The 27,199-nt window shown below is 34.4% G+C and overlaps 1 protein-coding gene across 1 annotated transcript in view; it reads left to right on the forward strand.

Annotated features, from left to right (window-relative positions):
* The window catches only part of SLC7A11 (solute carrier family 7 member 11), an 80,419-nt gene that overhangs the window by 21,059 nt on the left and 32,161 nt on the right, over positions 1–27,199 (forward strand). Inside the window, exons 5-6 of the mRNA XM_050790236.1 lie at positions 2,548–2,647; positions 7,677–7,721. Of these exons, the coding sequence (XP_050646193.1) occupies positions 2,548–2,647; positions 7,677–7,721 (145 nt within the window). The remainder of the gene's footprint in view (positions 1–2,547; positions 2,648–7,676; positions 7,722–27,199) is intronic.

Below are 27,199 nucleotides of genomic sequence, written 5' to 3' on the forward strand. Positions count from 1 at the left end.
TGCTCAAATGTTACTGTATTACAAACTCCTTGAGAGCAGAGGTCATGATATATCTTGAGGTTTTTTTGGTGGCTACCATACAGAGATATTTTAATCAATAATTATGATATCAATGCTTAATGTGACAGGCTTATTCAGAGATCTCACTCAACAGAGAAGTTCCCTGAGAATATTACCACATTTAATGTAAATGTTAACATTTAGAGACCATTGTTAGCAGGTATATTTGCTTGATTACTATAAAATTGTGATTTTCTTTCTCTCTCACATGATCGCACATTTTTCACATTAATCTGAAACTCTAGTAAGAGACTTTGTTAATACAGATTGTGCTTTTATTTCTATTCTAATCATATCCTGAAAGTAGTTGTATGTAATGTATTCACTTATGAGGGTTTGTTGAACTTTCCTTTGAATATTGACTTTAATCTTCATGAGACCTCTGTTATATAGCCAAAATATTCCTGTATTCTAGAAACAAAATACCTCTCTTTTGTAATATTCTCAAAATGGCACTTTTGAAGATCTGTGCTTGTGACCCAGTCTTTATAGAATTTGGCTTTTCTTATTGATTATTTGGTGCTGTACTCTTAGAAATATTGTGCCTTTATGCCAAAGAGACCACAGATTATGATAAAAGAATATTCAACAGATGCTTTTCTCTTAATTCCACTACTTATATTTTTCTTCTGGAAGGACACAACGATGTCTTAGTAAAATGGGCATTTCTGAATTTATCGTATCATTTAAAAAGTGAGCTATGTTTGGGAATCATTTACTTTGACGGAAAAAATGTTTAGTATGTAACTCAACATTCTCCACTTTTGGTCTTCATACTCACACATATTATATTTATATATATGTTGTGGCTGGGCAATGAATGCAGGAAAAACTGAGATTTGACTTGGAAGAGAGAGTGCCTCATACACATCATCCATCTCCTGTCCCCCTTATGTTTATTTACATGAAGTTTTATTTTAAAACAAAGTCTCACTTTCTATTTGGATAATCTCATTTGATATTTTCTTTGGGTAGTAGAAACATTTTTTCCACTTAAGCTTGAATATTGACTGACTAAAGTGAATCTGAATTTCTGACTTTTAAAACTATTCAAAAGATATAAAAGAAAAAGTTCCATTGTGATTCACAAAATAGAGAAAAAAGTGATGAATAAAAGTGTTCAATTCACATGTTGCTGCAAAATTTATTGAAACCTATTTATTTTAGAATTCTTTATAATATTTTTTCAATATTTGTAGGAAAAAAACATGTCATTCTCTAGGACAGGGTCATAGGGTGAGTGCACTTTCTCTGTAAAGGAAAAGATAGTAAATATTTTCAATTTTTCAAGCTGTATGGTCTCAACTCTGCTATTATAGGCTGAAATCAGCCATAGGCAATACTTCATGAATGGGCAGTACTTCATGAATAGGCATTTTTAACTTATAGATAAAGAAAGCTTTATCTACAAGAAAGGCTTGTGGCTGGACGCGGTGACTCACGCCTGTAAACCTAGCACTTTGGGAGGCTGAGGCAGGCAGATCCGTAGGTCAGGAGTTCTAGACAAGCCTGACCAACATGGTGAAACCCCATCTCTACTAAAAATACAAAAATTAGTTGGGCATGGTGGCGCACGCCCATAATCCCAGCTACTCAGGAGGCTGAGGCTGGAGAATCGTTTGAACCCGAGAGGTGGAGGTTGCAGTGAGCCAAGATCGTGCCACTGCATTCCAGCCTGGGCCACAGAGTGAGACTCCATCCCCCCTCAAAAAAAAAAAAAAAAAAAAAAAAGGCGGGGGGAAGGGGGGAAGGATGGCATTGGGAGTTATACCTGATGTAAATGACGAGTTGATGGGTGCTGACGAGTTGATGGGTGCAGCACACCAACATGGCACATGTATACATATGTAACAAACCTGCACATTGTGAACATGTACCCTAGAACTTAAAGTATAATTAAAAAAGAAAAAGAAAAAAAGAAAAAAAAAAGGCTTGCAGTTTGGGTTGGCAGACATGGTCCAGGGTTTTCCAACTTCTGTTCTAGATGGTAGGCCTCTAATGGACAACGTGGGATAAACAGAAAGCAGAAAGGTAAATTGTGTAGGAAAGGAGTCCTGGGATTTATTTCCACCTCCTTATTAAGGGTAGAACCTTGGATACTTCTGTACATTTTTTTGCCAAGCAAAACATTATCTTCATTTTTAAGAATTCTATTGTATTCATAAAGATTATAATTTACAGAAAACCCTTTAGTCTTCTTTTATGGTCACAACAGAGGCATCCTCAAACAGAGGATTGTTTTTCAATGATATTTTCATCCTTGTTATACATTTATTAAAAGAGAAATGTGAAATAGTGTTAATGATCAATATACTTTTGGAACCCCTTCTGTAGAATGGGTACAGTATTGATAAAGATGGTAATCAACAGAGTGTAAGAAATCTAGACTTAAAACAGTATGGTTCTCCACACCCCCATGTTTCTGGTTAAGAATGAATAAGAACCAATTCTTTGAAAAATCCTAAAATCAGTCTATTCTAATTACAGGTCAAACACAGAACTTTAAAGACGCCTTTTCAGGAAGAGATTCAAGTATTACGCGGTTGCCACTGGCTTTTTATTATGGGATGTACGCATATGCTGGCTGGTAAGTCGATAGCTCCAGATCTGGTGGTTTATGTAGTTCATTAATCCCATTATGCACTCATATTAAGTGCCAACCAAGGTGCCAGGCAAATGTGAATAGGCATAATCCACATAATAGTAATAAGGTATTGTCCCCTCCACCAGGCCAATTACTTTGCACATGACAACTACAAACATAACAGGTTTCCAGTCAAGACTGCTAGATTTAGCCTGATGTCATAAAAAACAAACAAATGCTGGGTCTTAAGATCCAATAAAAATTACTTATAAGTATGTACCAGTAAGGACATAATAGTTCCATAAGGTACTAGAGAATAATACTTCGCTTGTCAAAAGGCCTTTCAGCTAAAGCTCCAAGGGTATTTACAAATAGTGATTAATTGATTTTTTTTTTCCAGCTTCTCATGAGAGAAGTAACTCAGATGTAGAAATAAGTATGACATTCCCAGAAGGTAATGGTCATCTAAAGGCAGAGAAAGAGAAACCAAGATAATGCAGTCAACTCTGCTAGACAGTCTACATTTAAAAGGACCTTACATGTCCCTTAAAATTTCCCCAACATCTGAAAATTTAAAAAATAAAGATGATTAAAATCATGATGCCACAGATATATTTCCTTTGATGTATGTCCACCTGTGATACCTACCTTTCTAGTTAAGGCATTAAAACTTTGTACTTGTACCTTGTTTGTTCAGATACTTGAAAACCAGTAATCATGGATAAGAGTGGGACTTTTTCTTCAGTAAATTTTATTGACCTTGTAAGATTTAGTTTAGATGATGGTTGCAAGAAAACCTACACGGTATTATTTAATTATCAAAATCATTATAGTACGATTAAATTTCATTGTTTTGGAGTAAATCATGGCAATATTTATTTTTAAATTGTCTATAAATCTCATTGTTATACAGCTTTAGCTGTGAGAATGATGTAATATTAGGAAACTACACTAGTTCAAAAATTATATGAATGCATTTCCAACACAAATATAATTTCTTTTGTGTCTTTAGTTTTTAAGATCTTACCTTCTAGCCAATGCGCGGAACATAGATATATTTCAACATGAATGGAGTGTTTACCCTATTAATCTCATTGAATTATGAAAATATAGTATTAGAGGATAATTAGGGAGTATGGGAACTTAAAATCTTAACATGGCCTGTGAGGCAAAATACGTTTGAAGATTGTTAGAAGATTATAGCTCTAAGGAGATCAGTGTAAAATATTTGTATATTCCCAGAATATTTTTATACCCATTATATGTAAGCATTAGTTTAGAATCACTCAATATTTTTGAAGTCTTTTTGCTTTTGTCCCAAGCACAATGTGGTGCTAGACATCAAAAGAACTGAGCGTGATCACAGGGTTAAAGCAGAATCAACTGTTCTATGGCTATTCAGCCTGGATCAGAGCTCTGTGCCCTGGGGCTGAAGCCAAGCTACTGGGAGGGTCACTGGGAGACACCAGAGCAAAGCAGGGAGGTAGAGAAAGCTTTCAGCTACAGCCAAGTGTTGGGAGCCGGGCAAGATGCAATCACGAGTGTGGAATGTGAAGATAGTCACAAGGGAGATTTGATTAATTCTGTTGAATGAAATTTCTTTTGCCTGCGAGTACCATAGATCTGTTCCCATGCAATCTTAAAATATTCTTTTGCCCTCCTTACTTTTCTAATAGCCAGAACTAAAAATTCAGGTCACTTGCTTTATGTAGAGCAAAATTTCTCCGCTTATGTAGGCTTTTGAGTGCCGATGAATTTCTCCATGGATGAAGACCCTTTTCATTTTGAATTATCGTATTAATATTTAACTTTATTGATGCTGACCCCAAAATGTTACTCTGATTACAAGGTAAAAGGGGTTTACATGAACCTTTTTTAATACTTTTACCCATATAATCCTCATGTCTACTCCCTATATGAAAGACCAAGAAACCATTGATTTCTTTATTTTCTTGAGGGTTCAATCACAGTATTGGAAAATAAGTCCAGGATTTAAAATGGAATGTTATCTGATACAAGTGGCTTATGTAGGGGACAGATAAGTAACTGTGTTTCTATGACAGGTTGTTGTGCTACCTGAATGCTGCTTTGTGAAGACGCAGAAGTAATCTGGCTGTTAATCTATGGTCATCAGTCTTAGAAAAAGGAAGCTGTGTTTAGAAAAAATATAGTCTGTTGGTGTGGAGTTCTAGAGGAAAAGTTATTATCTGGATGTAAATGAAACAAAATGGAGCCTAAAATAATTCCAAAGAGAGGGGCATTTATTCACTTGCCAGATGTGATCCCTGCCTTTCTGACCTTTCTCTTGTTTTCAAGATATAATTACAAGACTGGGTTGTAGAATTATCAGTAGGGAACTGTAAATGATTCTCCACTCCCTATGCTGCTGCTGTGACAATGTTTGACGCCCCCCCTAAAAAAGGTGAGGGCATTGAAAATGAATAAGTCAGAAGCAAAACAGCTATTGTCATCAGAGCTTACCGCCCAGCCTGTTAGCCTGTAAGTAAAAGCAGCAAGAGCATTGTTGTCCTGGAGACCTTGCTCTGCTAGCACGGAAAAAGATACCACCAATAGAGGAGGCTTTTGTCTCTGAGGAATGCAGAAGCTTTCTAGGATGATAAAGCTACTTCACAGAAACTTGAGTAGGGGAAAAGAAATCATTAACTCAGGTCACACAGTTGGGTCAGAACAATGTTAATAACATTGCCAAGGTCTGCATTCAGAGAAATACATCTGCCAGTCCCCCATGTGGCCCTGGGGAACTCAGTCCCATATCCTGATCCAAAGCTAAACATTGCTTGGTAGGGTTTTCTTTTTTTTCAATTGTGTGATAGAAAATCGTTTTCAGTGTCTTTTTCTCTTCCTTTTAAATCCTATCCTCAATGGATTTAGTCTTTCTAGAGCACTTACTAGGATTATTTTGTACTATTGTGTCAAATCTAATCTAAAGAAGCAGCTTCTTTTAAAAATAATTCACATAGTTGGGTATTGGAATGCTTTGCTAGCATTGCAGTATCTTTTATGCACAATCATGGAAAAGATGGAACAGATCTTATGAGCATTCTCTAGAGGCCTTGAAGTGTTGTAAACCAAAGAGAATATCATGGACTCATTCCTGGAGACTAGAACGTAAAGGTGGATTTCCCACAGGATGTGTGAATGTTTGGACTAAAACAAGAAGCTTTCTCTTTCCTGCCCACCACCCTGCTCCAAGTCCTTTCCTTTTCTCTACTCCCTGGAGGTATGGCAAACATTTGAAATTTTGTTCTATTTTTCATAAATATTTTCTTTCTTGCTTTAACATTGTTGGAAAAGACTACTTTCTAAAACAACTATTAGGAAGGAACTGGCTATTTTTGACATGAGAAGCCTAGAAATATTTCTTGGTGTTGTGATTTTTCATTGGTGGTAGTGTTTGTTTTTTGTTGTGCTTGTGTTTTTTTTCTTTTCTCTTCCGCTACTTCCCATTGCCTCAGGCTTATAGCAAACACATCAAACCCCTCTTAGAGTGCATATTCCAGATCTAAGTGCTGATTGTCACTTGCTTTCATGGTGTAACTATAATCTCTATTTATAGAAACTTATTTTCTAGTCATTAAAAAAATCTTTGGCTGCTGACTTTTTAGATCACCGTTATTGTTACAGTTCTGTCAGCTCCTCAATTGTTTCTACTTAAAACAGTCCTTAAAATTGTAGACACTTTAACCTTGAACATCAACTGACTACTTGTGAATTTAGATGGTTTTATAAAGATGGAGCAAGACAGGTGTCATGCACCTCTGTGTGAAGAGACCACCAAACAGGCTTTGTGTGAGCAATGAAGCTTTCAATCACCTGGGTACAGGCGGGCTGAGTCCGAAAAGAGAGTCAGCGAAGGGAGATGGGGTGGGGCCGTTTTATAGGATTTGGGTAGGTAAAGGAAAATTACAGTCAAAGGGGGATTGTTCTCTGGCGGGCAGGAGCGGGGGTCACAAGGTGCTCAGTGTGGGAGCTTTTTGAGCCAGGATGAGCCAGGAAAAGGACTTTCACAAGGTAATGTCATCACTTAAGGCAAGGACCGGCCATTTTCACTTCTTTTGTGGTGGAATGTCATCAGTTAAGGCAGGGCAGGGCATTTGCACTTCTTTTGTGATTCTTCAGTTACTTCAAGCCATCTGGGCGTATATGGGCAAGTCACAGGGGATATGATGGCTTGGCTTGGGCTCAGAGGCCTGACTACAGGTTTCTTCATCTTTGTTTTAGCTGGAGAGATACTTAAAGTATGTTAAGAGCTGATGGACTAATATTCCAGCCACTTGATTTTAGATTTTAGAGAATTTGTACCTATGAATCTGTGCTCCTGCATACCTATGTAAAAGGTTACTTTTAATAGTAATGAGATAACAGAAGATTATATTGAATATGTGATTTTTTTTTATTTTGCAAAAATTTTCTAAGCATATACAACAAAAAGGTAGAAAAGTCTTTGCCTTCATATGTTTGGCTCTTTCTATAGTAATCCCTCTGTCACACTCGTACTGCAGAATACTAAACAGGTGCTCATTTTCCTGTGCCTAACCCCTCTGCCACACTTTTGTGCTTGTGTGCTATTCTCAGTCTGGAATGGCCTCACACCACCTAACCAGGGTAAGATAAAGCAATTCTTAAAGGTTCAAGTTGGGTGATGCCTCCTCTAGAAAACCTCCTTTGACCTACCAGGTTGGGCTAGACCTGCCCTCTGGCTCCCACATGCTTGCTCCAGTATTGGATCTGCACTGTATCACACTATTCTGTGGGAGATTCTATGAACTATGAGCTCCTTGAGACTATGGCCTTACCATTTGCCTATTTCTGACACGTGATAAAAACTCCACAAATATGGCTAAATAGAGAAATGTTTTATGGGAGTATTTAGTTGTTAGATAGTTTCATCTTACTATAAGTATTGTTATAGTTTTCATAATTCTGGGTTCAATGTTAAATATTTAAAATTTGAGACTTTGGAAAATGGTAAAATACATTAATAGTTTATAATTTATTTATCTATTTTTAGGTTTTACCTCAACTTTGTTACTGAAGAAGTGGAAAACCCTGAAAAGTAAGTAGCCAGATGTACCCTGAAATTTTTATGAAGAATAAAATTTAAGATTACATAGTTTGAAAAGCAGACTTGAAGAAGGAATTCAGTGTGGGCTAGTGAATCTTATCATCATCATCATCACTATAATTCTTAGATAAGATTTATTTGACTTTATCATAAATTATATACATAATTATATATTATAATTATATACAAATAGCTTAATTATATAGTCTACTTTCAATACTAAGTTGTCTTTTAACCTGAACATAGGAAAGAATAAAGTTATATTTTAAGTAGCCTATCCCATATAAACACATACATGTAACTTAATGTGGACTCTCAATTACCCACAGGATAGCTTGAACTCAAAAAGTTAATTATTTCTAACAATTCATGTAATCTTTTTTCATAACTATAGAATTAAAGTGAGTAATGTAATTACTGGATGATTACTTACAAAAACCTAGAAATACCTGCAGAATGTTATAGGAACTTACAAATTTGGGGAGCTGGATAAGTTTTACTCTTTCTTTCCAGGTAACAACTTGATAAGTGGATGATTTGATGGTGATTTATGTAATATTTTCAAAATGAACTAACTTAGAGAAAAATGAATTATTCTTATAATATGTTCATAAACATTGGATGTTCTACAGGGAAAAATAATTCATGGGCAAAAGAGGGAAAATTTAGGAACTATAGTATAGGATAAAATGTAGACTAAATTATAAAGTTATTTAATTAATTTTACTTTATTGAACATCTGCTATGTTCCAGTCACTATGCTGGGAACAGCTTTCATGATGCATAAGACTTGTCTTGAAGTATTTTGTTGACTAGTCAATGAGTCAAATGTGCAAACAAATAAATGTAACAGTGTGATTGGTACCAAAATAGATTATTTATCTAATTTGGAATAAAGGAAAGAAGAAAATACTTAAGTGTATCTAGAGAGATGTTGTTTATAATAGTGTCTCAAATGGTGAGTAGGTGTTCCTTATATTAATATAAGTGAGAGAGAAGAGGGGTATGGGGCGGGCAGTGGGGAGAGAGAGAAAGAGAGAGACAGAGAGGAGAAACACACACAAACACAAACACACACTGATTTCTAGGAAAAAGAACAAGTACAAAGGTGCATCAGTATGAAATAGCCTGGACATCAAAGAATATGCCTAAGGATTGACAATTCACACTAAGATAGACTAAGAAATTCTGGAACCTGGAGTCTTGGGAAATGGTAAACTGATTAGATCTGGCCAAGTACCAGGAATGTCAGAGTTTAGAACACACAAGCCAGCAATTGGTATCTGATTCAACCGCTATGCAAATCAATATGTAATTTAAACACGTGAAAGTCTATTTTATTAAGAAATACGACCAATTTATGCCAGTATTGTCATATTTATAACTGGAATTGTAGGTCGAGAACACATATTTCCCAAGAGCTAGTTCTTTCTAAGCATTACTTGGAAATGGCAAACTACCTTATGACTGTAAACCCATTGATTACAGAGATAAATAGGTTGGCCTGTCTTTTTAGTTTTTGAGAATAGCTTGTATATAAGCAGCAGCATGGAGAAAAGACAGTTCTTACTGGATATAATATAAAATATTTATTGAATTTCTTTTATGGGAATAAATTATTATGGTTTGTAACAATGTCTGTTAAGTCTAAAGACATTTTAAAGACATCAATTACTAGAATTTAACATAAGAATATTTTTTATAAGCAAATGGCAAATTGTAGAGTTGCAGACAAGACCTATAACATAATATTTATTGTATGATACCTCAGTGGTGTAGATATAATTCATATTATCTTTAATATTATTTAACAGTTTAAGCATGATTTTTGTTTGACACATGTACAGTAATACTATTGTGAATATTAAGCATATCTTTAAGCTACTTATGCCATTATTACCTCAACCCAAATTTCTGGTGTATTCCAGTAGACTAGTGTTCCAATTAAGGATTGTCTCCTTCTCTTCTTTAAATGAAGGGCCTTAGTTGCACACCACTGATAAGGTCCATGATTTAGTGCACACAGATACTAAGGAACAGTGATGGTGATGTATTGATTCAGTGTTTTTTTTTTGTTTTTTTTTTTTTTTTTTTTCTGTTGCAAAGAAATTCTCTTATCTCAAAAATGGAAATAATAATAGCACACACTTCACTGGGTTGTATTGATGATTAATATGCATAAAGTGCTTAGATTAGTAACTGTCATTTTTAAATTTCTATATAATTGTTTGGTTGTCATTACTACTGTTATTGTTATATACTTTATTAGAACAAGGTAACTGTTATTATAGTGTTTTCTAGAATAGTGTTTTCTAGAATTCAATATTCCAAGCAATTATTTTTCTTCAGAGCTTTTGAAAGAAATGTGAAAAATTACACCATTTTGAAGCTTGCTCTAAACTTTTAGTGCCAAACCTCATATGCATTTTTTATCTCTATTATGCATTCTTGATCCATAAAATATCTTTATGGGATATCTATGCTATCTTGATGCATGCATACGATGTGTAATGATCACATCAGGATAATTGAAATACTCATCACTTCAAACATGTATCTTGTTTTGTATTGAGAATATTCCAAATTTTCTCTTTTAGCTAATTTAAAATATACTATGTTTTTGATAACTATGGACACTTTCCTATGCCACTGAATATTAGAACGTATTTTATCTAACTGTATTTTTGTTTTCGATAACCAACTTATCTTCATTACTTTCTCCTTATACTTTCTAACATAGGTAACCATCATTTTGCTCTCTACCTCCATAGGGTCAATTTTCTTTAGCTCACACATGAGTGAAAACATATAATATTTGTCTTTCTGTGCATGGCTTACTTTGTTTAATATAATGTCCTCCAGGTTAATAAATAATAAATCTGATGATTTCATTCTTTTATTGGATGAATAGTATTCTAGTGTGTATATATATGTGTGTATATATGGTATATATAATATATATAAATGTGGTGTATGTACATACCATATATTACATATAAATGTGGTATATATATACCATATATACCATATATACACCATATATATGAATGTGGTATATATACAATATATAGTATATGTATAGCATACATAGTATTGTATATATAGTATATATAGTATATATAGTATTATATATGGTATATATTATATATATATAGTATATGTATAGTATATATAGTATTATATATGGCATATATAGAGTGTATATACCACATTTTTTTATATATATACTATTATATATGTATATATACCACATTTATATATGGTATATATACTATTATATTATTATGTATACTATTATATATGCTATATATAAATGTGGTATATATACATATATACTATATATACACACATATATAAATGTGGTATTTATATATAGTATATATATTTATGTATTTATATTATGTATTTATATTGCAGCACTATTTTGAATAGTGCTGCAATAAACATGAGAGTGCAGATATCTCTTCAGTATACTGATTTCCCTTCTTCTGGATATATACCCAGCAGTGGGATTGCTGGATCATATGGAAGTTCTATTTTTAGTGGTTTGAGAGCCTCCATATTGTTCTTCATATTGTCTGTACTAATTTACATTCCCACCAACAGTGAATTTTAGATTCAGGGGGTACATGTGAAGCCCCTGAATTTAAAATTAAAGTCTTTTTTTATTTGTTACATGGATATATTGCATGATGCTGAGGTTTGGGGTATGAATTATCCTGCTACTATTGGGTAGGGGGCATAGTACCCAGTAGGTAGTTTTTCAGCTTTTGCCCCCGTCTTGCCCTCCCTACTCTAGTAGTCCCCAGTATTTATTGCTCCTGTCTATGTGTTCATGAGTGCCCAATTTTTAGCTCCCAATTATGAGTGAGAACATGCAGTATTTGGTTTTCTGTTTCTCTGTTAATTTGCATAGGATAATGGCCACCAGCTGCATCCATGTTGCTGTAAAGGACACGATATCATTCTTTTTTATGGCTGCATAGTACATGTATATGTACCACATTTTCTTTATCCAACCCACTTTTGATGGGCACTTAAGTTGATTCCATGTCTTTGCTATTGTAAATAGTACTGCAATAAACGTATGAGCGCATGCGTCTTTTCCATAGAATTACTTATTTTCCTTTGGATAGATACCCAGTAATGGAATCGCTGGGTCAAATAGTAGTTCTGTTATAAGTTCTTTGGAAAATCACCCAACTTCTTTCCACAGAGGCTGAACTAATTTACATTCCCACCAACAGTGTATAAGCATTCCCTTTCCTCCACAGCCTTGCCAGCATCTGTTATTTTTTGACTTTCTAATAATAGCCCTTCTGACTGATGTGAGATGCTATCTCATTGTGGTTTTGATTTGCATTTTTCTGATGATTAGTGATGTTGAACATTTTTTCATATGTTTGTTGGCCACTTGTATGTCTTCCTTTGAGAAGTGTCTCTTCATGTCCTTCATCCACTTTTTAATAGGATTACTTGGTTTTTGCCTGTTGAATTGTTTAAGTTCTTTATAGATTTTAGATATTAAACTTTTGTCAGATGCATAGTTTGTGAGTAATTTATTTAATTCTGTAGGTTGTCTGTTTACTCTGTTGATAGTTTCTTTTCCTGTGCAGAAGCTTTTTAGTTTAATTAGGTCCCATTTGTCAATTTTTGTTTTTGTTGCAATTGCTTCTGAGAACTTAGTCATAAATTCTTTCCCAAGGCCAATGTCCACAGTCGTACTTCCTAGGTTTTCTTCTTGGGTTTTTAGAGTTTGAGGTCTTACATTGAAATATTTAATTCATCTCGAGTTAAGTTTTGTATATGATAAAAGATAGGGGTCCAGTTTCATCCTTCTGCATAAGGCTGGCTGGTTATCCAAGCATACCATTTATTGAATAGGGAGTCCTTTCACTGTTGCTTATTGTTGTTGACTTTGTTGAAGATCAGATGGTTGTAGGTGTGTGACTTTATTTCTGGGTTCTTTAACCTGTTCCATTAGTCTATTTGTCCTTTTTTGTACCTGTATCATTCTGTTTGGGTTACTGTAACCCTATAGTATGGTCTGAAGTCAAGTCATGTGATGCCTCTGAGTTTGTTCTTTTTGTTTGGGGTTGCTTTGCCTGTTTAGGCTCTTTTTTGGTTTCATATGACTTTTAGAATAGTTTTATCTAACTATGTGAACAATGATGTTGGTAGTTTGATAGGAATAGCATTGAACTTGTGTATTGCTTTGGGCAGTACTGCCATTTTAATGAGATTGAGTCTTTTAATCCACAAGCATGAAATATTTTTTCATTTGTTTGTATCATCTACATTTTCTTTCAACAATGTTTTGTAGTTCTCCTTGCAGAGATCTTTCACCTCCTTGGTTAGATGTAGTTCTAGGTATTTTTTGTTGTTGCTTGTGTGGCTGTTGTAAATGGGATTGCATTCTTGATTTGGCCCTCAGCTTGAATATTATCAGCGTATAGATATGCTATTGATTTTCTTTTTTTTTTTTTTTTTTTTTTTGAGACGGAGTCTCGCTGTGTCTCCCAGGCTGGAGTGCAGTGGCGTGATCTCGGCTCACTGCAAGCTCCGCCTCCCGGGTTCACGCCATTCTCCCGCCTCAGCCTCCCAAGTAGCTGAGACTACAGGCGCCCGCCACCACGCCCGGCTAGTTTTTTGTATTTTTAGTAGAGACGGGGTTTCACCATGTTAGCCAGGATAGTCTCGATCTCCTGACCTTGTGATCCACCCGCCTCGGCCTCCCAAAGTGCTGGGATTACAGGCTTGAGCCACCGCGCCCGGCCGCTATTGATTTTCATACATTGATTTTTGTATCTTGAAACTTTACTGAAGTTGTTTTAAACACAGAGAATGCTTCCAGAAATATTTATAGGTGAATATCAAGTGCAGATGGTAAAATTATGTGGACCTAGCCCAGATGTGTAATTTGCATTATTTTTTAGGTAGATACAGCTCCAAAATACCTTTAGTTACAAGGGAGAATAATTATGATTCCATCTCCTTTGTGATGTGCCAAGATAATTGTGTTTCCTAATCAGTCATGGATGGATGTGTCCAGGTGTGCTGCAACATGCAACTTTCTGGCAGCTGGTGAAATGAATCATCCGCTGAAGATACAACACCTTTTACGGTCTTCCTCCACCTAGACAATAAAATCTTCCTAAATCTGTGACCTAATAGAAAGATGATAATTAATTTAGATTAGTGAAAATACCAATGTGTATTAAAATATATCGAATGCAGAGTAAGTTTCCATGATCTCAATTGACTACACTTTAGGTGTAATTTCCTTTTGAGAAATCTTTCAAATTATCTACCATTACTCTATGAAATAGCTTCTGAGCTGCTATCATAAGTAGGTGGTATAGGACAGTTCCTTAAGTGTTGTATCTAATGAGAGACAAAGGTGGGCGAAATTCTTGTTTGTGTGATTACATTTATAATGTTAAGAAATTTTCCCATGATCTTTCTTACAATGTTTTCTTCTCCAAGAATAGCTTTGAATTTATGGAAGTAGCAATCTTTCAAACACAACAATTGCTATTGAACTTTTATAATAACATAAGAATATTGCCTTTACCAATTATCTATAACATGACAGCTGATTCCACAAATTAATATATTAGAGTAAGGATTGTATTTTGAGGGACATGAATGTCCAAAGTTTGGACCATGAAGATGATAGAATCCCAAGGAATAACTGAATTTTAAAAGGCTTCTCCCCTGCCCAAAATGGCATATATAGTAATAATAATTGCTACTGTGTACATTTGTTTTAAAAAACCACAGTGCTTGTGCAAGTGTAATGAATTTTGCCTTATGACGTGACTTTTGTGGTGACTATGCAATCTGTCATTGTTCAAAAAGTTACACAGTGAAAAGAACATATCATTGAAATGTATAATGTTGGTAATCCTGCTCTTAGATTGATAAATCATGTCTTGTGTTGATGAAAGCCAAGGAATGAATTGCTTTTCTTTGACCTTGGGGGCCTGAGATTAGCCAGTTTGTCTATTAGCCTTGTTCCAGTGTTCTTCTCACTTCATTTATCCCTTCTGTTTTGAAGAGATGGAAATAGTAGACTTAGAGGAAGTCAGTAAACCTTGATATCATCAGTCATTTTTGAAAAACAGGCTATCAACACACTCTGAATTATCAACTTTAATAGAAGCTTTAAATAATCAGAGTGTCATGTTTAATTAATACTTTGCCTACTTCCAATTTATATTAATTGATGCCTCAAAGTCAGCACACCTTGTACCAATGATAACTTCGAAGAAGTGAAACTTAGTTTGGGAAAAATGCCCAAAGACCTTTAATGCAGTGTGATCAACCAGAATGGTCTACAAATGGTCCACAATCATGTTATTTGCATTCAGTTCGGATGTTGCAGTCTTAAATTCTTAGTGTGTCTATATTAATTCCTTATTGACTGTGTAATTCTTTACGATACTGTTTTATAAGGCCTATTGCTTGTAGGACAGTTTTATAACTGTTACCTGCGTAAAAAACATAAGAAAACAAAATAGACAAAATATCTTGCCCAAATGTGTTGTAGCAGAGTTACATGACTAAAGACTAAAGGTTAATTGAAGTCTTTTATCTTGCATTTTGACAACTTAAGAATGCAACTTGCTTTCTTTCTCTTTTTGTTTTTTGAGACGGAGTCTCACTTACTCTGCTGCCCAGGCTGGAGTGCAGTGGTGTGATCTTGGCTCACTGCAACCTCCACTTCTCAGGTTCAAGCGATTCTCAAGCTTCAGCCTCCCAAGTAGCAGGAAATACAGGCATGCGCCACTATGCCCAGCTAATTTTTGTATTTTTAGTAGAAACGGGGTTTCACCATGTTGGCCAGGCTGTTCTTGAAATTCTGACCTCAAGTGATCCACCTGCCTCAGCCTTCCAAAGTGCTGAGATTACAGGCATGAGCCACCACACCCAGCCAAGAATGCATCTTTACATGCATTATAGTTTTCTAACTTAATAGTTGCTAGAAAATAACATATAATATCTTAACTATATATGTGCAGATTACAGCAATATTGTACTTTGTAATCTTTTTATTACAAGGAAATGTTATCTACATTTTTAGACAACATTGAATGTTATTTTAAAGAATATTTCCAAAGTTTCTGTTACAAATACTCACATTGTATGTTTTTAAGATATGTATTAATTTATTTACAAGTTTATAAAGATCTTCCCTGGGGCAAAATGAGGCATCTCTGTACTAATGACAATATGACATCATTAGAATTATCTTAAAATATGACACTGCTTTTCTTCAATTGTTGAAATAATTGATACTTAAATTAGAATCCTTCTGGGGTTTTTTTTGCTTTTCTTTAGAAAATATACATAAAGCTTGGTGAATCCATTTTTAAATATGTTTCACAGTAGAAATAGAATTGTGCTAGTTGAGCCACTGAGGCAGACAAAAGATCGGTATTTGGCCAGATGTCACAGAGAAGAGACGATTCTATGTTCAAAGAACAAGGTCACCAAATTGCTCTTCCTTGCTTTTGTTCACTCGAAAAATTTCTCACATTAATAGAACATGTGGTTGATGTACCTTGGGATCAAAATTCTTGCATTTCTCAGCATCACATATGCATAAAAAATACATTTTGCTCAAAGACAGTTTGTTCATATAAGGCTGAAGTGTCAAATAAGTGGTGCAGAAATTATAGGATTATATTATAATATTTTATCATGGGGTAATCAAAGAAGACAGATATTAATCCTTCAAGTGCTTTGTGGAAGCCATTTAGCTTTTCTTTCTTTCTTTTTCTTTAATTGTAAGGATTCTTTTTTTAATTCCACTATGAGGCAAAATTTGAAGGGCAATGCTTTACTTTCATAGTAGTTGTTTCAAAGTTCTAATTTTAATCTCATTGAGTTTTATATTTTGAGGCTAGAATAATAAACTCTTGTCTTAGGAGCAACAACGGTGGCTGGTTTAATTTTATGCTATGTTTCTGTTCTCTTTAACTAGCTGAGAAAGAGGGTGGGGGGAGAGACAGAGAAAGCGAAAGAGAGAGAGAGAGAGAGAGAATACAAGTGGCATGATGAGTAGAGTGATAGAATCACAGAATTTCAAAATTTGAGGGTACCTTGAAGTCCATCTAATCCTTTTTAACCAGATGCAGAGATCTTCTCTATAATACCTTTACACAACAATAATTCATGTATGATAAATTGAGAAACTATTAATATAACTTCCTTGAACTGGGCTATCAGCCTTTTTTATTTCCTTATGCTGGGTAGCAACCTGCTAATTGCTATGACTATTTCAAGCCTAGATAAATTTTTGGTTAGCTGGCATAAACGATGGGTCAAATAGTTTGACTGCAATAGATACAACCAAAATGAGAGTTAAATAAAATACGCCAGAGATTCCAGAGTTAGAATCTTGTTATCTGAAAAGAAATACCTTCCATAATCAGAAGCAGTAAGTCAGCTATTAGATTGTCTCCAGCTTTTGAGTCCACACATATATCGACCCCCTCATCCATATTCTTATTTATGCATGTAAGCTACCCTTGTTCTTTTCTTTATGTCTGGATTTGAAAGTTAGGTAGGTGTTTGTGCCCAAAATGAGGTTCACAAGTAAAGCTTACATTCTGTGTCATACTTGGTGAAAAACTTCTTGGACAACTAAAATCTAGTCCAAGGTCTGCTGCTGTCTGGGCATTCATGCAGATGCAATATTGTTTAAGATTCTCACTGGAATAGGATAATGTCACATGTAGTTCACTAAGGGTAGAGACAAAATGCGTTCAGATTATTATATTTACGCATACCATGCACTGAAATTATTTTGGTAACTTTATTCTAGTCACATTCCAACACTGACTTAGATTATTGATCTGCTCAGGAAAATGAGCAACTTTTGAATTTGGATAGGCACAAGCTAAAACTGTATTACTAATGTAAACATCTAAAATGAACCAAATGAAGTTGAGACTTTCCGGTGAAAAAAATATTTTCTTCTATGAATTATAAAAACATCTACTTGCTGAGTCTTTGAAAATAGCACTGGTTCAGGAAATCAAAATTCTAATCCTGTCTCTTTTTAACTAGCTGTTTGACCTTGGACAGACCTCTAAATTGCTTCTGAATCTTTGTTTACCAGTTTTAAATGGAAGATGATAATCCCTATATTATAGTTCTCATGGGGTTGTGAGGATAAAATATGTGAAATTCAAAAATGTTAATGAGCTCTACAAGTAATATACAAACACCATCTGCAACCAAAACCTATATTCTTCAAAGATTAGAATATTTTATAATCTTTGAAAAAATTAGAGGATTAACATAATTGTTTTATGAACGAGGAGTGCCTTTTCACATACATGACCTATTAATCAGCTTGAAAAGTTGTTCTGCATCATCAGCAAAGTGCCCAATTACTAGTAGTTAAAAGGTTCAGAAGATGATGAGAATCGCTATTTATTTTATAGTCTACTAACCTCCCTCAGGTGACAATATGCTCACACATCGTAATCAGAATGACTTCCTGGCGGAATTTTTTTTTTCCTTCTTAACCAAATATTTGTATGCTCACACTCCTATTGTCATTGTCACTGTTGGCTGGTTGTGCTGATACAATGGATGGACTGTTTGTGTTTCTACTGAAGTCACCTATTTTTAGGTTTACTATCTTACCAAGAAACTCCTTTATGAAATCTGACAAATAAGATCTTGATCTGAGTGGCTGACATCATGTATTTTAATATTTATTTTTACTTTTTCTAGAAAAGGAGCTATTCTGTTGATACAAAACAGAAGAATACAAATACAAGGTCACTCCCAGATAATTTTTATGAATTTTTGTTTAATTTAAAAATATAAGCCCATCATTAAAAATACAAACAGTGTCTGCTTTCTAACAAGTAGATTGATTGCAGCATAAAAGTAGCACCTCAGATTACTTTTAATAACATATTGTATATTATCTTCATTCTGCAGTGGAGAAAGCTGAAGTTCAGAGTAGTGAAGTAACTTCTCATGTCCATGTAGTTAGCCAATGAGAAGACCAGAATTGCAATCCACGTTTGCCTGGTTCTAGATCTCATACTCTTTCTAACATGACAGCTGGTCTTTTGGAAATAAAAAAAAAGCTGATCCATGAGGGTACAAGGTGTCTAAATGGCTAAGGAAGTAATTTTGCTATGGAAGAGAAAGTTGGAGGAAGAATAGAACCTAGAAGAGTAGAACAGAGAAGTGAAGATGTCTCAGGCAGTGGGTGAGCATAGATACAGCCATAGAAGAATTCTTAGTTTTAGGGAATAGTATGTAGACTGTTTTGACTAAAGGAAAGGATTGTGAAGAGGAGTCAAAATCAAGATAGTGGTAGGATGTGGATAAGGGGATACAGCAACTCTTAGTCTCTACTATCAGAATTTTGGATCTTATTCAGTAGCCAATGGTGGGATGGAGGGAGGGAAAACTGTTGAAAGTTTTGAATGTATGGGAGGCAGTGCTTGGAGACAATTAACTTTATGACAATTTTAATGGATTTTCATCTTGTGACACATATGCAGTTTTTAAAAAGTTATACTCTATGAAGATATGTTTTAGTTTTATTTTGCATGTTTATTTTTAATAAAAGCAAGTAACTCTGTTAATTGTCTCATACACCTGCATCATTGCTAAAGTCAAACAATATGATAAATCATATGGCAGAAATTATGGCAAACAGCATCATAATCTCCACACTGTCCAAGCCCAAAGATATGGATTAAACTGCTTAGAGAAGAAGGATGCATCAGCATAGTGTTTACATACTATGCAAAAATATAGAGCTATCTTACTATCATTTATTTTCCCTGACAATGGAAGAACAAATGGGATTTAATTAAATGAGAACATAGTTCATTTTAAAATTAAATTTATATTTCAAAAGCATTGAAATGAGAATTTGGTTAAGCACTGGAATTCTCAAAATAGAGATAAATAGGATTATTGTTTAGCCACAATTTAGAGGATATTCAGGTTGAAAAAATGACAGACTATTGCCTAAATGTGCTTCTAGTTCTCAAATATTATAGTTATCTTTTTAGATTGCTGAATATATGGGAACCAATGTAGGGAAGCACACCTTACTCTACAGGCCTATTTTCTTGGGATGGGGAGGGAAGAAGGTGTCACGTACTTGTAAGGTAAAGGAAATCTTTAGTTAGATTTTCCTTATTCTTGTAAGTATGGTAAGGTCAAATAGAAATCTTAGGTCAGAGTTTCTAAATATTTTAAATAAGATGTATTAAAGATTTGATTTTACTCATTTCGTATTCTAAGTGAGGGGCAGGTATAAGGAAGAGAGTAAAATAGCAATGCCAGTGCACGATATGAGTCAGCCAGGGGACAACTGGCACTTCCAGGCACAGGGAGCATCACACTGGTCTTATGAAGGTAGCTCTGGACTTGGAGTCAGGTGGCCACAGTTTTAGCTCTTGTTTTGTAAATATTTGATTTTATGTCCTTAGCTACATCTTTTGTCCTCTCTGAGCCTCTGGGTTATCAGCTGCAAAAAAGAAATGGTAGAGTAGCAAATTCTGAGTCTCCCTTCAACTCTAGCATGTTCTATGATTCTTGTCAATGACACACGAGTACCTAGTTTGACAAGGAGAGTACATCACTATGGGAGCATGGCCGAAGGGTGGAAATGTAAACAGAATATCTGTCTTAGGGACACTTAAGAAAAACTGTCAAGAACATGAATCAAGAGAAAGGGATGCTATGGCCATTTTCCAGATCCCATGATGGTTAGGAGATTAGGCAGGACCAAAGTTTCCTCAGCTGTCTCAGAAAATGTTAAGAAATTTGAATGGGTAAATGGAGGAAATGGGTCCAAATTGGCATCCCTTCAAAGTGGAAACCTAGTTATTAGATCTGAAGATCTAGGATCATATCCAACCTATAGAATTGAATTCTACTTAAGGGATTACCTTAAGTAGAGTGTCTTGTAGACATATGGAGTGTACCAGGAAAAATACAGATTTTAAAAATGCTTGTTAAGAGTGCCATTAATGTGGCATAATGACGAATCCCTAATCCTATTTACTACTTTTACTATATATGCCCACAGAAGATATAAAATGATCTGTAGCCTCTGTGGTCCAGAAGGTTATATTAGTCTTTTATTATGTGATTCGTTATTTTTCTCAATAGCATAGACACATGGGATTGCCCATAAGTATCCATAGATGCAATTATATAAGAGGAATCTTTTCTGATGGGTCTGCAACATTTCAGTATTAGACATTCCCCATAATTTAGTTAGGATTGCATTTCTATATGTCTAATATGTTGTGTACATAAAGAAAGAGAGGGAGCAATCCTTGTCATGACTTTCAAAAGTCTCCATTCATTCATTCATTCCTTTTCCCAACTAAGTGGGTATTCTAATGCTTACCTTAAGAGCTTTGTAAGAATTAGATATAATTTATGGCTGTGTCTGACAATGCTTCGCTCACAGTAGATACTTATTTAATGGTAGATGGTTTGCTTTTGATTGATATTAAACATCATGTCATTAGTTCATTTGTCACCTATAGGGACTATCAGATCAGGATTTGTGGACATGGGGAAGCCGTTTCTTTTCTTCTGTACTGCTTGAGTGTTGGCTTTGACAAAACCCATGCTCACAAGGGAAAAGACACCCTTACTTGAAACACCCCGCCATGGGAAACGACAGTTATCTCAGTCTCAGAGTTGGAGCATTTCTAATCTCCAATGCTGGAGGTTGTTTTTCAAGAACATATAATATTTTATAATTGGTTTTCTAAGGAGACAGGCTCATGTTTTTTAAGTCACATGGTTTTCCTTGCTATTTAGTGCTGTACCATATTATCTTTCTTTCCCTTTCTTATGTGCTTTGTCTTAAAATTATAGAAGTGGAAAAAATACATCTTTCTGTGACAAAAGTTTAAACAATAACCCATACCGATACATATTATTGAGAATGCAGTGATCAAATACAAAGGTCACTGTTTTATATATCAAGCTGTACAATACTATATGAAAAATAGTTTATGATATCAAGTTCATGGCATAGCACTAAAATATGCCATAATATGTAAAAACTAGAGCTTATAATACATAGCCATATAGCACAAAATGAGATATTAAAGAATAGAATGTCTGATTTTATGAGTAAAGTCACTTCTAGGTCCTGGGAGACTGCCCCTAACACAATGCTTTTCTTGGTATCCCAAGTCCCACCTCCTCCAAAGAATCTCTTCTATTGGCTTTTCATGATGCTATTTCTTCTTCCTCCCTGATATTCTATGGTTATGGCCGTTCTCTAAGAGATAGATAGCAAAAGATTTATTATAGTAATGTCTCTAAATTTCAAAATGGTTTCAATTATCATATTACCTGTGTGTACAAATAGTTCTCTACTTGGTTACCTTCTTCTATTCACACATAGACTTGGCTTAGTGTGTTGGACTCATTGTCATAATTAAAACCACAATTAATTTGACCTTGAGAAAATAAATTATCAAAGCCTGTGATGTTAAAGTTAGAAGGGGAGGAACCATTAAAATTCACAACCCTTTTATTGTGAAGCTAATGAAATAGAAGCCACAGAGATGGATTAATTTGTCTATATTTATAAGTTAAAATCTTGATCCTTTTCTAGTACTCTTTCCAAATGCTTAGTGTTGTTGAATAGAAATCTAAGAAAGATGGCTATGGCAAGATTTTAGCCTTGAAATTAGCTGGGGGAAATGTAATCATTAGACGTGACCTCTATGTCATTTGAGAATAGAACAAAACTGCTTTTAAAAATGTGTAAGAGCATTAAAATTTGCCTGCGTTCGACTTTCTAAAGCTGTTAGTCAAATAGATAATGAAAGAGGGTGCTAGGCTAGTTGAAGTAAGTAATACATTTCAGGTCGTTTACTGAAGGTCATTTGGTTAGAAGATTAAAATAGAAAGTTTACGATTAGGAAGTGCTGAAATGTTAGAATATTATAAGGAAATAGCTGCTTTTTATTGTCTTTAACATCTTTACAGATACACTGTCCCTTAAAATAGGTTAAATATCATTTGTGGAGGCAATATGTAATTTTTCTGTTATTGATATTTTCAAACAAAGTCTCACTTTCTATATTCTGGCCTGAGGCAAGTAAAAGAGAAATTTAAATAGAAAACAAGATTAACTTTGTTTTCAGCCAGAAAATGACAAAAAGAAATGAGTGAGATAGCAAGTGGAAGTCATGATTTTAAGATACTATTCTGTAGCTGCTCTGGGTCTTATGGAAAAAGGTTAAATGTGTTTTAAATATATGTAAGTGTTTAGCTATTTAATCCTCATAGTGCAGTGTCCTCTTGCCAAGGAGAAGTGATCAAGTGGCAAATGTTGGGGGAAAGCCACTAGAAATTGAACTCAGTGATGTCTTTCTCTGAGCTACGGAATTGTTTGTCGTTATGCCAAGTCACAACGTGGACTCTGAACTGCAGCAAGGGAGAAAGCTTCAGTTGGAATACATAGGTGCTTTTCAAACCATTGGGTTTATGATGCAAGCCTGTGGCTAGGCGGAGCAGGTATTTCCTGTTCTCTAAAAGATAGTGCTAGTTCTATTCTATTGTTGCCATTTCTATAGCGATACCTGGGTGGAAGTCCCTCCCTGCTTAACCCTGCCTCCTCCACTCCCTGCCTCTGATCTATGGGCACTTAGAAATACAGGATATCCTGATTATCCTGTTTCAGTATTTCTCATAATGGACACATATTTGTTTATTCTATTTTTAAATGACGGGGACACAAATCTCTACCCAGTAGTTGTGGTCGATGATCCATTTAGTTAAATGAAGAAAGGAAAATTTATATGTATTCTGTACCTTGTCGGAAATCAAAGTAAAACTTTATGATTGTGGTAAGTATTTTCAGTAACAATATGTAGCATTTCCTCCTTTCTTTTAATAATAATAATAATAGACATATTTAAAATGTCAAAAAATTATGATGAAATTAAAAATCACCTGTAATATCTTAATCACATCAAATAAAAGTCCTCATTGTTATTATTTTGATATTTTGTTTTCCCCCATCATTTGTGTATGCATGTGCATGTATGTGTTGCATTATATTGCTTGAGATAAATGTTAATGTGCATTTTTCTTCCTAACTTTGGTGTTATATAATGTATTTACTTGTTCGTGTATTGTCTGATTCCCAAGGCCAGAGCCTTGTCTGTGCCATTACAGCTGTATCTCTGACGACTGGAAGGTTCCTCCAAGTGTGCCCTGCCCTTTAGATTTGCTGCATCTCAAGCTCAATTCCAGTGCTTTCTGTTTATGTGGTATAGATCTGTCTCACCATCTTCATTTCATGTCATTTTATTACATTTTCCTATATCACCTAGATCTTAGTAAAGAACATTTTTAATGCTAGTGTAATATTTCTTTGGGGGGATGTGCCAATATTCTTGTGGTAATTTTCTTGTTGGACATTGAAAACATTCCTAATGTTTCTTAATGTATTAGGCTGGTGCAAAAATAATAATAATTCTGGGTTATGCATTTCATATATACATATTGGGTATGTAAGGATTTACATCCTTACATAGAATAGATCTAGAATAGATTGCTAGAAGAGAATTGCTGTGTCAAAGGCAACAAACTTTAAAACAGTTTGTCTATTACCAAGTTGCTTTCCAAAGTGGGTATATTAATTTCCTCTCTCAACAGCAATAGCTAAGAATACTTACAGTGTTGGGTGTCATTATTTAAAAAAATCCTGGTTAATTGAAAGGCAAAAATTGCACCTCATGGTTTGAAATTGCATTCATTTGATCACCAGTGAGGCTTAACACTTCCAGCAATTTTAGTAGCTACATGTGGTTACCATTTTAGAGCATGAATATTGTGATTCATCAGAATTCTTTGTATATTATGGATATTGATTCTTTATTATATTATTTGTAAAAAGTTTATCCCAGTTTTTCATATCACTCAATTTTCTTTATGATCCCAGCTTACAAAACTTGTGGTTTTGTTTCTATAATTTGAAATCAGATATAATAACCATTTTTTAATTTCTGTATTGCTATTATGATCCTCAAATTTTATACATCCCTAGATCATTTTCATCTCACCCATATTTTCTGTTTGTTTGTTTTCCTGGTTTCTTTTTTACAGCCCACTCTTTACCTTATCTGGGATGGATTTTTTTTAAACCTGATATAATATAGGCTCTTGACTTTCCCCCAAATTTCTCAATATCCCAGTATTAGCAAATAGTCATATTACTCCTTAGTTTATGATACTTATATTATAAATATTGATACTTATCATTATATTAATATATTTTAATATTGTATAATAAGTCATATTTCAAGGTAATCTATTCCACTTGCCTTTTTATAGATATATCAACCAATTAGTATATAATTTTATTAAAAGTTTGTAATACTCTTTTTTAATCTGAAGGGAAAGGCAGCCTCAATTTTTATTATTTTTCTCTGAATAAGTTGACGTTGAGTATAACTTACATTTGCATGGAGGTAGTTTTTACTCTTGGCTGTTCATGTGGATGAAGAAAACCTGTATAGTGCTTTTAAATTTAAAGCTCATGGTGTTTCAAATTATCTTGGTAGTGTTATCTCTCATAATTAAATCTGTTCTATATAAAGATATAGTCCATGTGTATGGCTGAGTCTTTTATAGTCCAAAAATTTATTTTTCTGTGTACTATGGTTTATTAACTTGACTTATTTTTCTTCTTTCAGATTTGAAAAATGTTAACTAATTAAAGTAACTTCCCAAATACCTACCAGTGACATTAATCTTCTTCTTTTTGTCTTTTGTTCATTTTACCCCCTAAATCCTATTAATAGAGCGACTTTTTAATATGATTTTCTACTTTTCAGAATACTTCTTAACAACATAGCAAATGGCAAAATATTAATGGAAGTATTAATGGAAACATGCAAAAAATATTTCTTTATGATTCTCATAATTATTGAAATTGCCTTAGATTAAACATGAATAAATTTGATTATTATATATGTATTCAAATTGTTGGATATATAATCCTGAGAAACAATCCTTCACTACATATATTATAAAAATGGTAATGTACACATTACCTAAGAAGTGTACACTAAAAATAATAAGATACCTTTTCCTTCTTGACATCTTTCTTCTTTTTGAACCAATTATCTATAGAAAAATATTTCAATCAAATTTTAATGAAATTATTATTAGAGGTTTGCTACTTTTCTTACAAAATGGCAATATCACCAGGCACAGTGGCTCATGCCTGTAATCCTAGCACTTCGGGAGGCCAAGGTGGGAGGATCACCAGAGGTCAGGAGTTTGAGACCAGCCTGTCCGACATGGTGAAACCCTGTCTCTACTAAAAATACAAAAATTAACTGAGTGTGGTGCCGGTTGCTTGTAATCCCAGCTACTCAGGAGGCTGAGGCAGAAGAATCACTTGAATCTGGGAGGTGAAAGTTGCAATGAGCTGAGATTGTGCCATTGCACTCCTGCCTGGGTGACAAGAGCAAGGCTCTGTCTAAAAAAAAAAAAAAAAAAAAAAGGCATTATCAATGTAAGCCTATTTCATAACAAGTCTTTTTTCCCCCATGGTGTTTCATCCTCACTTGGTATATTCTAAATATGCATTCACAAAACACAACTGTGTTGCTCTTTCAACTTCACTAGTCACAGAGGGAGCTCAGTATTTTGACAACAAATGTAAACTGGCCGTTCGTTGTACATTTAGAAGTGAGTCTTCCTTGTGCTCCTTTCCCTTCCAAGTGTTGACATTATTTCAGTCTGTGACTATTTTTCATTGGCTGGTTTCTCTAGATTAGGGAAGGCTGATCCTTTCCATGTCACTCACACCCTGTTTGTTTGTACCCAACTCCCCACTGGTGACTGCCGGCTGATCACACCATGCTGTTTTTGTATTTTATAGAGAAATGTTCATGTGTGGCTGCTGTGTTTGATATTAAATCTGAGATGAACTTCAGGAGGTTTCCTGCTTTTTATTGTACATAATTTTGGCTAGGGACAGTGTTATTCTGTTCATAAATCAGGTATTCTCAGAGATTTAATAATTTAGAATTCACATGAAGATTTGGTGGAATAAACATTTCCTTTCTCTGTTAAGCTGCCTTTTAACTTTCTTCCTTTTTCCCCTTTCTCTTCACTGCTTCCATTTTTTTCAAGTCTTCTTTAAGTCTTTGCCAAAAATAAAAATAATAATAAAAAATAAAACAGCAACAAAAGAGGCCAAAGAAACCAGAAACCCTTTCTGCATGTGGTTACAAGCCACATAAAAAACAGAGTTATCCTTGAGGATGACAAACAGTCCTGACAACCCTTCTCAAAAATGTTTGCACTAGAGATATAGAAGAAACGCTTCAAGGGCCCTTAATAATGCTCATTGAATAATCTTAATATTTTTATGGAATTGGTGAGTATGAATACATAATGAATATATAAGTAAAGAT

Source organism: Macaca thibetana, chromosome 5 (genome assembly GCF_024542745.1).
Source record: "Macaca thibetana thibetana isolate TM-01 chromosome 5, ASM2454274v1, whole genome shotgun sequence".
Classification (NCBI taxonomy): Eukaryota; Metazoa; Chordata; class Mammalia; order Primates; family Cercopithecidae; genus Macaca; species Macaca thibetana.